We start from the raw sequence: 14,883 nt of genomic DNA, 5'->3' as shown, positions 1-14,883 counted from the left end.
TACAATGCTAACAGCTTTAGGATGGTTTCAAGGCATGTAAAGCGTAGCATAGCTAGAACATAATCGGTCACTTTTTGAGGGATACATTTGAGTCTCAATATAATCTATAATTACTTGTAATCTACATGATGCTTGCTGAATACGACACAAGCTGGTGAATGCTTGCTTATAAAATAGCTAGGGTGACTTTCTACACCACCAAGAATGAGACCAATTGAATGACAACTTTGAGGTGTAGGAGTCGATCTTGATTGGTCATTGTGCTTATTTTACTAAAACTTTTTTTCCCCATCAAATTTCTCTCAAATTGACTGTTTCTCTCAAATTGACTTTAACCTCTCTATTGTCTACTCTTTTAAAGGATTGTATAAAGGGACTTATTGTACTATACCAAAACAACACAAAAGACGATCAGGTATTAGACTCACTGTAGTTTAACATAAGACCCGTACTGTACATGCCATTAGTGGTGACACTGCAACAGTCTTCCATCTCTGAACATTTTATCTTTGTACTCATTTTTTTTCTGTCGGTCATCGTCTTGAACTGCATGCGATTTGGAGGATGTCTGTTTCAACATAGATTTGTGTGTGCTCACACTGGATGTGGTTGTCCACATAGCCTCTTTCTAGAAGGGTTTATATGCGCCAAGATTGAGTTGAATTTTGCCCCAAAGGGCTTCCATATCATGCTACATTGTGTTTATCTATTGGTATGGTCAATAATCAAAAGTGGGGATACTTACAAGAAATCTTAACCCACCAACCCTTTGGGTTGTATCACACTGACGCTCCAGAGCTGGTGTTGCCTCCTACACACACTGTTCATAACTTGTACACAGAGGCAGTACCCAGCCATACAGCAAATCTATGTAGCCATCCTATCATTATGGAAAATGCCATGTAGTACAAGCCAATATGTGTACTTGACTGCATATGTTTTGTGGTGAGTACTTGGGTGTATGTTGTAGTGTGTGTGAATGTGACTTGTATGCAATCACATGCATGACCCTGTTGTTGCAGATTGGTATAGCCCAGTGGTGGCTGTGTGTGTGTACAATAACTCCTATCTCTAATATATCCCTGTTGTAGACTATTGGGGAGAGTCTAATTACAGTGAAATCCTGGACTTGCATCTGGGCGGTATGTATTTCAAATCTGTCGCTTCCAACTAACTAACAGCTAACCCACCTATTTGTCTTCCCCAGCTATGCTACTGGTCTGGAGCTTGTTTCCTCTTAGCTATGTCCCCTGCTGCTGCAGTAGCCAACCTACCCTCTGATCCCTTCAGTTGTACTTCCAGCACACACAGTCCGAAAGATCACACACTTATCTAGTCTTCTTAAGATAGTCTGATCATTTTCAAAGCCTCTTTGATCATTGTAACGTTAACGCCACTGCATTGATTATGTAATATGATTTTGCGGCGGTGGTAAATGTCAGAGCCTTTATGCTTCGTGTACAAGTTAATGATCACATCGACTAAAAAAATACACGCATGCTAACACCCAACTGGAAAGTAGTGCAGCCCTGCCTATTACTGACCCCTAAACTCCTAACTAAACCCATGGCCTGGCCCTTGACTAGCCGCTATCCCACCCCTACTACCTTAGAGCTGTGTGCTGTGGTACTAAATCCATCCCTGTAGTCCCAGCTCTGGTGCTACTGCTCCTCAGCCTCTACCATACCTGCCCCGTTGCATAACTCCCTGTACTGTACGTGCTGAAAGGCACCCTATTCCCTATATAGGGAATAGGGTGCCATTTGGGACACAACCTGTGATTGACCAACGGGGTCTTTGTCTTATTGACCCAGGGTGGATGGGGTGTGTGTCCGTCCGACTGTTGGACTGTTATTCTCTCTGTGATGATGCTGTCCAGCCATGTTGTCGTTGTCCCCACCCATTAGACAGGAGATGGTGTGGAGTGTTGTAACACTGGGAAAAATCTATCTGGCCATTGTCCCCCGATTTTAATATGATCACATTCAGGAATTTCATGCCCCCTTTGACTATTGTTCTTCACTTCCTCACTTTGTGGTTTATCGTGCCTCGGTACAATTGCATGCAACCATCATAAATGTTTAGTTTCTTGAGATAAGGAATCCATTGCACAGAAGGTAAGTATTTCTGGAAGACACCATTGACACTTGGTTTGATCCTCCAAACTGAATGCCGTGGTCTCGAGCTTCTGGGCTGTGTGGAGGAGAAGGTGTGCATGGTCTGCATTCTGCAGGTTGGGCCTGGTCTGGTACAGTGTTGGCCTGTCTGGTAAAGTGATGTGGACTGGCAATCCATCGGACTGGCTCTGGCTGAGTCGTGCTCCGCGACACAGGCTGTTGTGGGAAGCAGCATGGCTGTGCTGTGTGTGTAGTAGCCCTGCAGGGGGTGGTAAAAGCTAGCGAACAAAACTGTCATGCTCTCGCTTTTGGCCAGCAGGGTTGACTGCAGCGACACGTCTTGTCTATCACTCCATTTCTGACCATGATCACCTCCAATAGACACGCTAGTTTCACATTCCACTGATTCTCAATGATTTGGAAATTCATATACATGTTCTGTAACATAACTTTGATTTCATGATGAGGTACGAGGAGGAAGCAATCCGCTCTAAAGTCTGTCAGCAGTGAGTGTATAAGCGATAGACTTTGTTGTTTGAGTCGAGAGTTATGATGATTCTACATGGCAGTTCTTCCAACACATCCTCCTCCTATCCTCTGTGATAGTCCCTTGTGGTTCAATTTCCCTGCATTCCATTCTCTCCCAGCTCTTTTACCCCAGGTCTCAGACTTTTCAGTACATTGTGTGAGTTTCCTGTCTGTATCGGTGTGTGACAGTGTATGACTCCATCCCTCCTCTTCACATGTCCTATCAAGATCCTTCCCATTGTGTGTTCCGTACTCTGGGATAGAAGGCTCTTCCTTGTTGAGAAAATTAAATTATTTTGTCTATTTTCCACTTTACTAACTCTACTATATCCAGTAGATAGTATGAACTCGTTCTCACAGAGGTTCACATGCATTTGTACGAAATGCTAATTTGCACGTCTAAATAGACACAATAGCGTCAAAAAATACAAGTTATGTTTACCTGGAAGAGCTGAAATATTTTCAAGGATGGAATAATGAAATCATCTGAGCGGGAAATAGTTATTTTCTATTTCTGTAAACCTTCGAGTGATGATGAATATTAAGCTGTTTTTATTTGGATGAATCCAATTTGCAGAGCCTTGTCAACACATCACACAACATTGATGTTGCAAAGCTACTGTATAGCACCATAGAACTCTATGGACACAATACTGTCTTGCTGAGTTTGAGGGGTATTATTCAGATGAACAGATGAAAGAACAAGATTATTTTCCCTCCCGTTCTCCAGCCCTTTGTTTTTACTCTCCTTTTCCCTCCCTCCCTCCCTCCCTCCCTCCCTCCCTCCCTCCCTCCCTCCCTCCCTCCCTCCCTCCCTCCCTCCCTCCCTCCCTCCCTCCCTCCCTCCCTCCCTCCCTCCACACAACTGATCTCTCCACCTCCTCTCTCAAGGTGCTTTCAGTTCTCCCCCCTAGTGCTCTCAATCTTTTAGATTTTTATCCTCACTGTTGTTTCTTCCTCACCTTCCCCCCCCCTCCTTCACTTCCTCTCACGCTTTATGCCCTCTACACTTTTTTCTCTGTGTCTATCACCTCTCCCTCTTCCTCCACTCTTCCACTCCTTGGCACTCTTTCACCACGTTGTGGAAGTAGTTGAGCCTTTTGTCGGGACCCCTCGCCGAAGACCTATCTCCTTCTGCCCCTGCTGTTCCCCTGAAGGTAACGTAATCTATTGCCTCCGCTGCATCTGGTTGCTGCAGGTTACCATGGCAACCAACCACCGGGAACCACAGAGCTGGGCTCCTCCCGCCTGGTCTCCTGAAACTTCTCCTCCCTCTCCTCCTCCTCACCCTCTGTGTGCCCGGGCTCAGTCGATTTCCTCATGTCACTGTTCTGTATCTGCCATAGTCTGATCACACTACATTCAACACTACAGTACACACTTTTATGTAGATATTTGGGAACTTTCTGGAACGGTGTAGAACAGAAGGACAGGACATGTCTATGCTACTGATGTACTTTTGGTTTGTTGAGCTGAGGTTACTCACAAACCTAGTTCACATTGCCAACAATAGTACTTTTAAAAGGTTTATATAGTGACTGTCATGAATCAACCATATATACATTGACGTTTCTATAGACCCTCTCCCAGATGATCTTGCCCTTGAGTTTAACAGTCTCAGGCAGAACATGTGAAACGTGTCAGAGCCCTCAACCCTAGTTTAACAACTCAAGTAAACAACTATCGTGCACACCTTTTTCCATCATTCCAAGTAACTGCAGCTAAAGCATAAAAAAAGCTAAAGGGGAAATCTCCTGTACTTCAGTGTGTGTTTAATCAACAGCAGGTCCTCTGTTTGCTGTAAAACGAATGGACATCTGCACGACTGAATGGTCTAGTCTCTCTATAGTGCGTGAAGGCTGCCAGACAGCCTCTGTCCCTCAATTTGTAAGTCGCTCTGGATAAGAGCGTCTGCTAAATGACTTAAATGTAAATGTTAAATGACTATAGTGTGTTGCAACTAGACCGCGTGTGACAAGGTTGTGGGAAAGAGAACAAAATACTAGAACGTCTGACACGTCTCAGTTTTGCATATTCTACCAATATACAGATTAGGAGATAAGTGGAACTCCTTGAGAAGCCTTCTGATCAATGTAGCAAACAAAACATGCCTGTGTGTGTTCTGTGCGATCTGGTTTTCAGGCTGGTGTGTTTTTATTGCTAATTCTGTGGTTCTTCTCTCCTGTGTTCTGGGAACCTGGGCTGAGGGTGGTGGTGGACGAGGCGCAAAGAGAGGGAGAGAAAAGCAAGCACATTGTTGGATAAGTTAGCAAATCCACCTGTTTCCATCTCCTCTTTGTCCTGTCTGAGGAACCCTGCTTTGCCTCTCTCTGTCCTTGTCTGTTAATCAGCGAAAGCCGGCAGCTGCACCCGAGAGCACAGCCATTCGATTTTTGTGTGTACTGTGTTTTTCCTTTTCGTTTTGCAAGAGACTCGACCACTCCAGCTAAGTACGTCACGCTGCATCAATGGTTTGCCCCCTCAGTGTCTCATTGAAACCGCTTGGCTCCACCTGCGTGCGTGCGTGCGACAGATAGCATGGACTGGCCGCCTTTACAGTGGCACAAGGAAAAAGGTTCTGTGGCCCCTGGCCCTTGGCTGCATTGGCCCTTGACTGCATTGGACCTTGACTGCAGTAATGCATGCCAAATGCCAGTAGAGGCTTCCCTCTCAGGCAGACCTAATACGAGAGTATGATAGCTTCACTATTGGTCTAAATGACAGATCGACGGCACCATTTGACCCAGTAGAAGCTGTAGGGAGTATGAAATAATTCATAACATGGGTGTTATGAAACCACTCCGCATAAATAGGATCCGACAGAATCCTTTATTTCTGCTGGTGGTTCATTGTTGCATGTAGGGATGTCGAACTTCCATTGAGATAGAACACCAGAATAGTTGTATCTCTGTGTAAAAAGTCCATAGGTTCCATGGTACAATGTGGTGGAATAGCCAGGTTTTCTACTCCCTACCTATGGCCCTCTCTGTAAGAGGGACACACACTGGTAGGAGACGTCCACTGCTCTGAACATACAGTGGTCCTCTGTAGGACAGTTGGTAGAGCATGGCGTTTCCAACGCCAGGATAGTGTGTTTGATTCCCGGGACCACCCGAATGATAAAAATGTATGCAGGCATGACTGTAAGTCGCTTTGGATAAAAGCATCTGCTAAATGCCATTTATTATTACTATTATTATTACTATATCATAGTACAGTAACAGGGGTGTCTGTCTCAGAAGTCCAGATTGAGTGACACACAAATTCTCAACTTTGCAACACCCAAAGTTGAAATATCCTCCACGCCATCTTCTGTGAGCCGTACGGCCAGACCATCCTGACCCCTGCTCAACAGTCCGGTCAATCATACCCACCTCATCATCCATTCCCATTACAAAGACATCTTGGCTTGGCTGTCAATGCGTTGCCTGTGTCAGTGTCTGCATCAGAACCACCTAGATCTTCCCTCCGTTTCCCTCACTCCCCTTTCTGTGTTGCTGCTTCTTCCAGGGATGGGAAAAAAGGACGACCCCAAGCTCATGCAGGAGTGGTTCAAACTGGTCCAGGAGAAAAACGCATTGGTGCGATACGAATCTGAGCTGATGATATTGTGAGTTGACCATTAATATCCTTTGTTATAGGCCTAGTGAATGTTAACTCTGCATCCAAATACGGTACTGTAACAAAAAGTAGACAGACATCATTTAGAGGATTTATGACGTCATTAAGACTTCAGACATAATTCAGGCCACAGGTGTAATAATTGGGCCTAAAGTCTGTCTTTCTGTCCCCCAGTGCACGAGAACTGGAGCTGGAGGATCGTCAGAGTCGACTGCAGCAGGACCTGAGGGAGCGCATGGCAATCGAAGGTGAGGATTGCCATTTTTCAATTCAATAAATATTTATTGTACCCAAAGGGCAATTTGTGTGCAGCATAAAAAACATGGAAAAGCGGGACAATGTGAAACAACATCCACGGTTTCATCAAATTTTCATCAAACTACCTCAGATTCTTTTCACTTTCCTCTTCACATATGAGCTCTCGACTTATCTGTCCCTCTCTCTCTCTTTTTCATCCTCCTCTCCTCCTCAGACCACCTGAAGACGGAGGTGGAGCTGGCGCAGGAGAAGCGCATCCTGAATGAGATGCTGGAGGTGGTGGAGCAGAGAGACTCCCTGGTAGCCCTCCTGGAGGAGCAGAGGCTCAGGGAGAAGGAGGAGGATAAGGACCTGGAGTCGGTCATGCTCTCTAAGGGTTTCAATCTCAACTGGGCCTGAAACTAGACGCACCATCCCCTCCCACTCAGATAATACACTACCCCTCCCCTGTGTCAGGGCTCAGTGAAGGCCTAAATCACGGTTCCATGCTTGGTCCCAGATTCCTCAGCAGAGAATGTGTACAGAACGGAGTTGTCCTATCACGGCCCTTCTGTTGGCGAATGTGCGCAGAGTTGTCCTATCATGGCTCCGCTGTTGGAGCAGTCTAAAATGTTTACATATCTACTCTGCCACCAGGCAGGCATCATTACCTAGTGATATCTCACCTCACAGTGGGAGGAGCAACTACAGCCTGGACTTTCTCAGAACCTTAGAAGTTCTTTCGACATGATTCTCCAGAACCGGGAACATACCTCCTCTTGGAAGAATGTTTTTTTATTTTTTATTTCTTTTCATCTCGATCACACAAAGGGAAGAAAGAGGTTAGGTCCTGCTGATGTAAAGGAATTCAATATATGATACCGGTTTCTGTGTATTGAATGTGCATAACACAACACATTAAAGAAGCTGTGGTTTTAGATGAGGGTAGGCCCTTGATCTATCGACTGTTAGACTTTCAGGGTTTCTGTAGAAAGGGGAGGAGTGGACCGAAGCCTCTGGTCTCTCTCATCCTATCAGTCTCAACCTAACCTCATGACATCCTCTGCCATTGTGAATGCTGACTGAGGGAGGGACATCCTCTGCATCAGCTGGCTTTCTCTCCAATTACACAGTGGCTTCCATGTTCTGAGGAGCCAATGAGGATCACACTCTAAAAGGCCCGTAATTTTTTTGCACAGAGATTCACACTAAGAGTCAACGCTAAGGATCAATGGAATCTGGTCACTTAGTCGTTTTCAATTGTGTATTTATTAGTGTTGTTTTTACAAAGAACCTGAATGAACTGTTTTTGGTATTTTCGTTCATGGAAGAGAGTGCCTGAACTGGTGTCTCAACAGAATGCACTTGTGCTCTCTTTATGACATTGACAGCAAGGAAACTAACGGAAAACTCCATCACCCAGAAGCCAGTGCGTGTCAGGACTGTATGCTGCTGCAGGCTCATATAGAAGCATATCATGTGTTAATGTGCACGTTTTGTCATTGCAGCCGACTTTAAAGGCGAGTCGGGACTGACTGATCTACAAATCACCTTGCATCATAAATAACTACTCAATATTATTTGTAGGTCAGTCACTATTTACCCATGATACATCACGGTTTTGATGCTCTAGCCTGTAGCATAGATTCATTGACACATGTACTCTTCAGCAAGCAACCCACTTGACACATCTCTTAGGCTCCTAGTTCTGAGTGATAATGTGTCTTCTCCATACGATGCCTTTCCCTGTATATCACATAAAAATGTCAGTTTATATAATCAGTTGCCCTTATTCAATACTAATTGGCATATACTGTACCGTGAAATATCCTCAGTGTAGATGAAATGTTAAAAGGATAAAGACATAACAGTCGAGTTAATTTGATCTCAGAAGAGTCAGTGTCTTATTGGACTTACACAGTATATCAGTGCACCGTGTTATCATCATAATACCAGAATTGAACTGACACGTCACTAACTGGTGACACAGTACAGTTGTCAGTGAATATTTTGCAATATCAAAGGGGATAAACCACAGAACTCAAACACAGCCTCTGGCTTCGCTATCTCTGGGGCTGAGGTATATGACCTGCTCTGGAGCAAAATGCCTTTTTCATTTGTTTTAATATTTTACAGTTTTCTTTTGAGTTTTAAACTTGTATGTATACCACCAGGGTACATTTAACTTTTTTGTTAATCCTTTTTATACAACTACAGGTCGCCAAACAGCAGTCATGAGTAGAAGTGGAGACACGAAGCTGCTCTATCGCTCGAAGTAAACCGCTTCTATTCAGTCACGGGAGCATGTACATTTGTTTGTCATACGAACCTACTGGCCTTTCTGCCAAACTGTAAACCTTTGGTTGGTCACCGTTTTTTTGCTGTATAGAGTTACACACAGTGAGAATATGTGTAAGAATTAAACGGAGCTGTGAATACAAAAAAAGTTACAACATTTCAAGGCTTGGTGTTTTAGATGGTGTGTGATACGTTTGACAGATTGTATTGATATTTATTAACATGTGTGCAAAAATGTATCATATGTAAAGAAAAATGAATCCTAATTTTTAAAACACATGGCAGATATGTAAATGCTTATTCATGTAGCTAAAATGCATAGAGTGTTGGATGTATGCTGAAACGGCAATAAAACCATGCAGTTATTTTAAAAAGTATGTTGTCTCCTTTTATGAGTAAGCTTTTATATAAAACCTGTTACAAGTAGTGTTTGAGACAAAAGGGCGGCCTTGTAGGAGCATCCACCTGAACATTGTCTCTTTTTGGTCTGTACCCTGTGACCCCTGACTTGGACCCGGTACGCCAAGAACACTGAGGTGCCTGGGAACTTACACCCTGGAACAGGTTCAGGCTTAGCGGAGGAGATAGAACTGCGCTTGGGTGAGGCCGTTCTCGTCTCTCTGGCGATGGGGCCATCCGCTTCTTCCTCTTCACCCTCTGGGTGGGTTTAGGGGCAGGCTGGCTCCTTGGTGCCATGGGTGGGATAGGATGCTTCTTAGACCAGGGGCCCTTAAGGTTCTCTGCTGCCCTGGGCTCGCAGCCTGGGGGGCTGGGCATCTGGGGATCTTAAAGGTCGAGGGGGGTCAACTTGCTGCAGCCTGGGCAAAGGTGCGGCGTGGCACAGGAGAGACACTGGGCTGTGTCTTCCTGGGCAGACAGAGCTGGAGGATTTCACCCTCCCTCTTTCTCCTTGCACCGTTTCTGCATCATCTTGACAGTGGGACCAAAAAGGCCTTTAGGTTCTACTGGAGCATCCAGGATCTTCAGCTTCTCATTATCAGACACTGTGGATAGGTTGAGCCATCAAGCACTCTCCTGGGATATCATGAGCCCCGTCGCTCTTCCTGATACCTAGACAGCGGCTTTCAGCAGACGCAGGTTGAGGTCTGTGGCAATACAGATCTAATCCCACAGACCTGGCTCCGGTGTGTACTGAGCGCCCTCACCTCTGTGGCGACTGACCTGTAGACCTTCTCTGTCGCAGAGGACTGGAAGCGCTCCTACTTGGTTGGTAAGGTGGGGCCAGAAGTCGAGGTCATGGAGGACTTCTGGCTGGGGTGTAGATGGGAAGCCACCAGGGGTTTGATGGGGGGCATGTGGGCAAGCCCAATCCCTGCCATGTCAGTTTATTTTTTTATTTTATTTCACCTTTATTTAACCAGGTAGGCTAGTTGAGAACAAGTTATCATTTGCAACAGCGACCTGGCCAAGATAAAGCATAGCAATTCGACACATACAACAACAGAGTTACACATGGAATAAACAAAACATACAGTCAATAATACAGTAGAAAAAAATAAAACAAAAGGTCTATATACAGTGAGTGCAAATGAGGGAAGATAAGGGAGATAAGGCAATAAATAGGCCATGGTGGTGAAGTAATTACAATATAGCAATTAAACACTGGAATGGTAGATGTGCAGAAGATTAATGTGCAAGTTGAGATACTGGGGTGGAAAGAAGCAAGATAAATACAGTAAGGGGATGAGGTAGATAGATGGGCTGTTTACAGATTGGCTATGTACAGGTACAGTGATCTGTGAGCTGGTCTGACAACTGGTGCTTAAAGCTAGTGAGGGAGATATGAGTCTCCAGCTTCAGTGATTTTTGCAGTTCGTTCCAGTCATTGGCAGCAGAGAACTGGAAGGAAAGGCGACCAAAGGAGGAATTGGCTTTGGGGGTGACCAGTGAGATATACCTGCTGGAGCGCGTGCTACGAGTGGGTGCTACTATGGTGACCAGTGAGCTGAGATAAGGCGGGGCTTTACCTAGCAGAGACTTGTGGATAACCTGTAGCCAGTGGGTTTGGCAACGAGTATGAAGCGAGGGCCAACCAACGAGAGTGTACAGGTCAGTGGTAGGTCGCAGTGGTGGGTAGTGTATGGGGCTTTGGTGACAAAACGGATGGCACTGTGATAGACTGCATCCAATTTGTTGAGTAGAGTGTTGGAGGCTATTTTATAGATGATATCGCCGAAGTCGAGGATCGGTAGGATGGTCAGTTTTACGAGGGTATGTTTGGCAGCATGAGTGAAGGATGCTTTGTTGCGATATAGGAAGCCAATTCTAGATGTAATTTTGGATTGGAGATGCTTAATGTGAGTCTGGAAGGAGAGTTTACAGTCTAACCAGACACCTAGGTATTTGTAGTTGTCCACGTATTCTAAGTCAGAGCCGTCCAGAGTAGTGATGCTGGACGGGCGGGCAGGTGCGGGCAGTGATCGATAGAATAGCATGCATTTAGCTTTACTTGCATTTAAGAGCAGTTGGAGGCCACGGAAGGAGAGTTGTATGGCATTGAAGCTCGTCTGGAGGTTAGTTAACAGTGTCCAAAGAGGGGCCAGAAGTATACAGAATGGTGTCGTCTGCGTAGAGGTGGATCAGAGAATCACCAGCAGCAAGAGCAACGTCACTGATGAATACAGAGAAGAGAGTCGGCCCGAGAATTGAACCCTGTGGCACCCCCATAGAGACTGCTAGAGGTAGTCTCTACCCCATAGAGACTGCCAGGCACCCTCCTGCTGTGGAGGGTGCCGGGCAGTTGACCCGGCACCCTCCACCTTGTACACCAACCTACCTTGGACAGGGTTCTCGGAGGAGAAAGGTGTACTCCAGGTATGGGTAACTTCCTCCAGGCATTCTGGGAAGACTGGTAGTAATTGCCTGGCTACCAGTTTGGCTTTGGGTAGCCTTTTACCCTGGTAGCGGGACGTGGGGGTCTCTGCTACTGCAATGGGCCAGGGAATCACCAGTTTATTCGCAGCACGTTTGCACACAACCTGCAGGTTTACACTGAAAACTGGTGGGGATGGCGCCCCACCTACTTGACCGGTTTTGGATTCCCGGCAGGAGGCTTGGTAGCTTGGCCTGAGGGGATGAAGGAGTCTTCGTCTCCATCCGATGTTTCCAAAATGAGGCTGTTGGAAAACCCTGTGGCGTCGTTATCGTCTTCAATCAGGAAGCCCGGCAGGGATGCCGGGAGGTCATTGTTGGAGTCATCCAACAGCGGGGCAATGGCGTTGAGCTGGTCACCCCAGCTAGCGCTAGCCGTCGCTCCACGGTTCCCTGTGGGGATGTCCATTGTCACTGGTGAGCCATCGCGGGCGCCAGCCCCCATATTAAGGTCATGTTGACTCAGGCTAGCTTGGCGTGCTAGCCTGTGACAGAGGCTCTTCACAGTGAAGAAGGCACAGTGTGGACAGGAGCCAAGGGTGGCTAAGGCTTCCTGGGCACGTTGCAAGTGGAACACACCAAGTGGGTGTCTTTGGCCAATATCTTCTTTCCATAGGAGCAGATTCGTGCTGGGAGCTTCTCCTCGTTTGGGGTAGTCCTCGTTGTTCCAGGTGAACAGATCGGTTGCCACGACCTGCCAGAGTCGGTCTGGGATACAGTGAGGTAACAGGGGCGTCGTTCAAGACAGATGGCGCATCTACCAACAATGTCCTCTATTTGTTTGCACATTCCGGGCCAAAACAAAATGTCCCGTGCTCTCTGTTTGCACCTTTTCCCTGCCCATGTGTCCAGCATGGATCTTTGTCAAAATCTCTTCTGAGACTGGTAGGAATAATGATTTTCTCTCCTTTGAAAATGATTCCGTTGATCTGTGATAGTTCATCACGATGGTTCCAGAATTCTGAGACGCTTTGAAGACATTTTTTCCTCTCCTCAGGCCATCCATCCTGTATGACTTCCCTCAGCTGTGTGAGTTGTGAGTCCTTTTCTGTTTCTGCTTGGATCTCGTGTCACTAACTGGTAAGTTGCTGTACACAGTGTGCACTTGCATGTCCATGCCTTCACTGAGGCTGGTGTCCTTGTAGGTAAGAAACTTCCTGGAGAGTGTTTCTGCGACAGGGATGTCTGCCTGGAGGGTGAGTGATTGTGAAGTCGTATTTTTGTAGTTGAAGGATCATTCTCTGTAGCCTTGGCGGGGCTGCGGCTAGTGGTTTCCTCATGATTGACTCAAGGGGCTTGTGGTTGGATTCCACAATGACTTGTCGTCCATATACGTACTGATGGAAACGTTTACATCCGAACAGAATGGCATAGAGCTCCTTTTCAATTTGAGCGTAGTTGACTTCAGTCTGTGAGAGATTTGGAAGCGTAGCCGATGGGCTTTCCTTCTTGCAGTAGCACTGCACCTAGTCCATACTTCGACGCGTCCACTTGGAGTCTGAGCTCTTTGTTGGGGTCGTAGTAGGCAAGGATTGGTCCTGGTTCCCTCGTGATCAAGTCTTTCACATTCTGGAAAGCAATGTCGTGTTGCTTGTCCCAGAGATACTCACTGGACTGCTTTTGTAGTTGACGCAGGGGTGCATTAGCATTGGAGAGGCTGGGTGCGAACTTGGCTAAGTAGTTGACCATGCCATGCACTGTTTCCAGCTCTGCACGGTTCTTTAGTGGCTCCATTTCCTTTATGGCTGAGATCTTCTGTGGATCTGGCTTGATTCCATTCGCAGTGAGAAGATATCCGAAGTAGCTGACCTCTTTAGCGCCGACTGTGCTCTTCTCGGGGTTGAGCCGGACTCCTCTCTCGCAGGACCTTTGCAGCATCGCGCGGAGGTTTTGGTCGTGCTCCTCTTTGGTTCGACCATAGACAAGGATGTCGTCCACAATTGCCACAACTCCGTCGAGGCCTTCGTACACTTCGTCGATCTTTCGCTGAAACTCGTCTTGGGCTAAGATAATGTGCGTGGTTTGCCTTGCCTGCCTGTGCGTGGTTTCTCCACCACCACTAATGCGTTTACCCAGTCAGTCGGTTCTGTAACCTTGGTGACTATGTCAGATTGCTCCATGCTCTCCAACTCGTTCTTCAGACGGGCACGGAGAGCAAGGGGAATCTTTCTCGGTGGGTAGACCACAGGGGTTGCGTCTGGGTCAAGGTGAATGGTACATTCTCCTGGGAATAATCCTATTCCTGTAAAAACATTAGCAAACTCCTCCAGTACATTTTCTGTCTCTACTGGTGCTGTCACTGAAAACTTGCTTGATGAGGTCCATGTCTAAACATGCTTTTAAGACCTAGCACTGCAGGTGCTCTAGTGTCAACAACGTAAAAGTCCAACATCATGTCACTTTCCTTGTATTTGCATTTGAAAGTGCATGTGCCTTTTACTGGGAGCTGTTCACCACCATTAGCAGTCAGTCTAAGCATGGTGGGCTGTAGCTTGCACTCAGATGTCAAGCTGCGGTACTTATTCAGAGGAATAATGTTACCTTGTGCACTGGTCTAGTTTGAACTTTAGCTCTGTGCCTTGTGTTCGTATCTCAATGTCAGCAAAGGCTTGCTCTGTCTCTGATTTGACTTTTCTGTGTCACTGAATCAATAAACAGTTCATCAGCGTTTGACTCTTTGATTGACATTTCATCTTCACTCACTGCGTGTACTGTGTGGCCACGGTAAGCTCTGCACACTTTTGCAAAGTGATTCCATTTACCACATTTAGTACACTGTTTGCCTTTAGCTGGGCAATTTCCTTGTTCGCCATGCACTTGGTATCCACAATATCCACTTGTTTTGGGGCGTTTTGAGTCTGTGTCGCACTGTTTTGGAGTTATGTCTCTCTCCGTTCTAAAATGCACTCTCTGGGCACCGGTGTGCTTTGATGTCTGCCTGACTGAGTGCACTGCTTGTTCACGTGATGCCGCGCGAAATGGTTTTCATCCGAGCCTGTGCTAGCTCGTGAGATCTGGCTATGTCGATAGCTTTGTCCAGCATTAGCTCAGACCCAACATTCAAAAGTTTCTCTCTCACTCGCGGTGAGTGTATTCCAAATACAATACGGTCCCTGACCATCTCATCCTTGTTTGCATAATCACAGTCTTTCACAAGCAGACGCAGCTCAGCCACAAACTGTTCAAAAGA

At 46.3% G+C, this 14,883-nt stretch overlaps 1 protein-coding gene across 16 annotated transcripts in view; it reads left to right on the top strand.

Annotated features, from left to right (window-relative positions):
- Positions 1 to 9,175, top strand: part of mical3a (microtubule associated monooxygenase, calponin and LIM domain containing 3a) — a 140,392-nt gene extending 131,217 nt beyond the window's left edge. For 10 of the 16 annotated variants that reach the window (XM_082962564.1, XM_082962563.1, XM_082962565.1 and 7 more), the window contains 5 exons: positions 362 to 415; positions 1,092 to 1,142; positions 6,156 to 6,255; positions 6,441 to 6,514; positions 6,739 to 9,175. In XM_082962564.1, the coding sequence (XP_082818690.1) occupies positions 362 to 415; positions 1,092 to 1,142; positions 6,156 to 6,255; positions 6,441 to 6,514; positions 6,739 to 6,923 (464 nt within the window). In that variant the 3' untranslated portion in view covers positions 6,924 to 9,175. The remainder of the gene's footprint in view (positions 1 to 361; positions 416 to 1,091; positions 1,143 to 6,155; positions 6,256 to 6,440; positions 6,515 to 6,738) is intronic. The other 6 variants (XM_082962569.1, XM_082962571.1, XM_082962576.1 and 3 more) reach the window with 2 other exon arrangements.
- The last annotated feature ends 5,708 nt before the right edge of the window (positions 9,176 to 14,883 follow it).

Source organism: Salmo salar, chromosome 16, assembly GCF_965601325.2.
Source record: "Salmo salar chromosome 16, fSalSal1, whole genome shotgun sequence".
Taxonomy (NCBI): Eukaryota; Metazoa; Chordata; class Actinopteri; order Salmoniformes; family Salmonidae; genus Salmo; species Salmo salar.
This window is presented reverse-complemented; position numbering and strand designations above follow the sequence as displayed.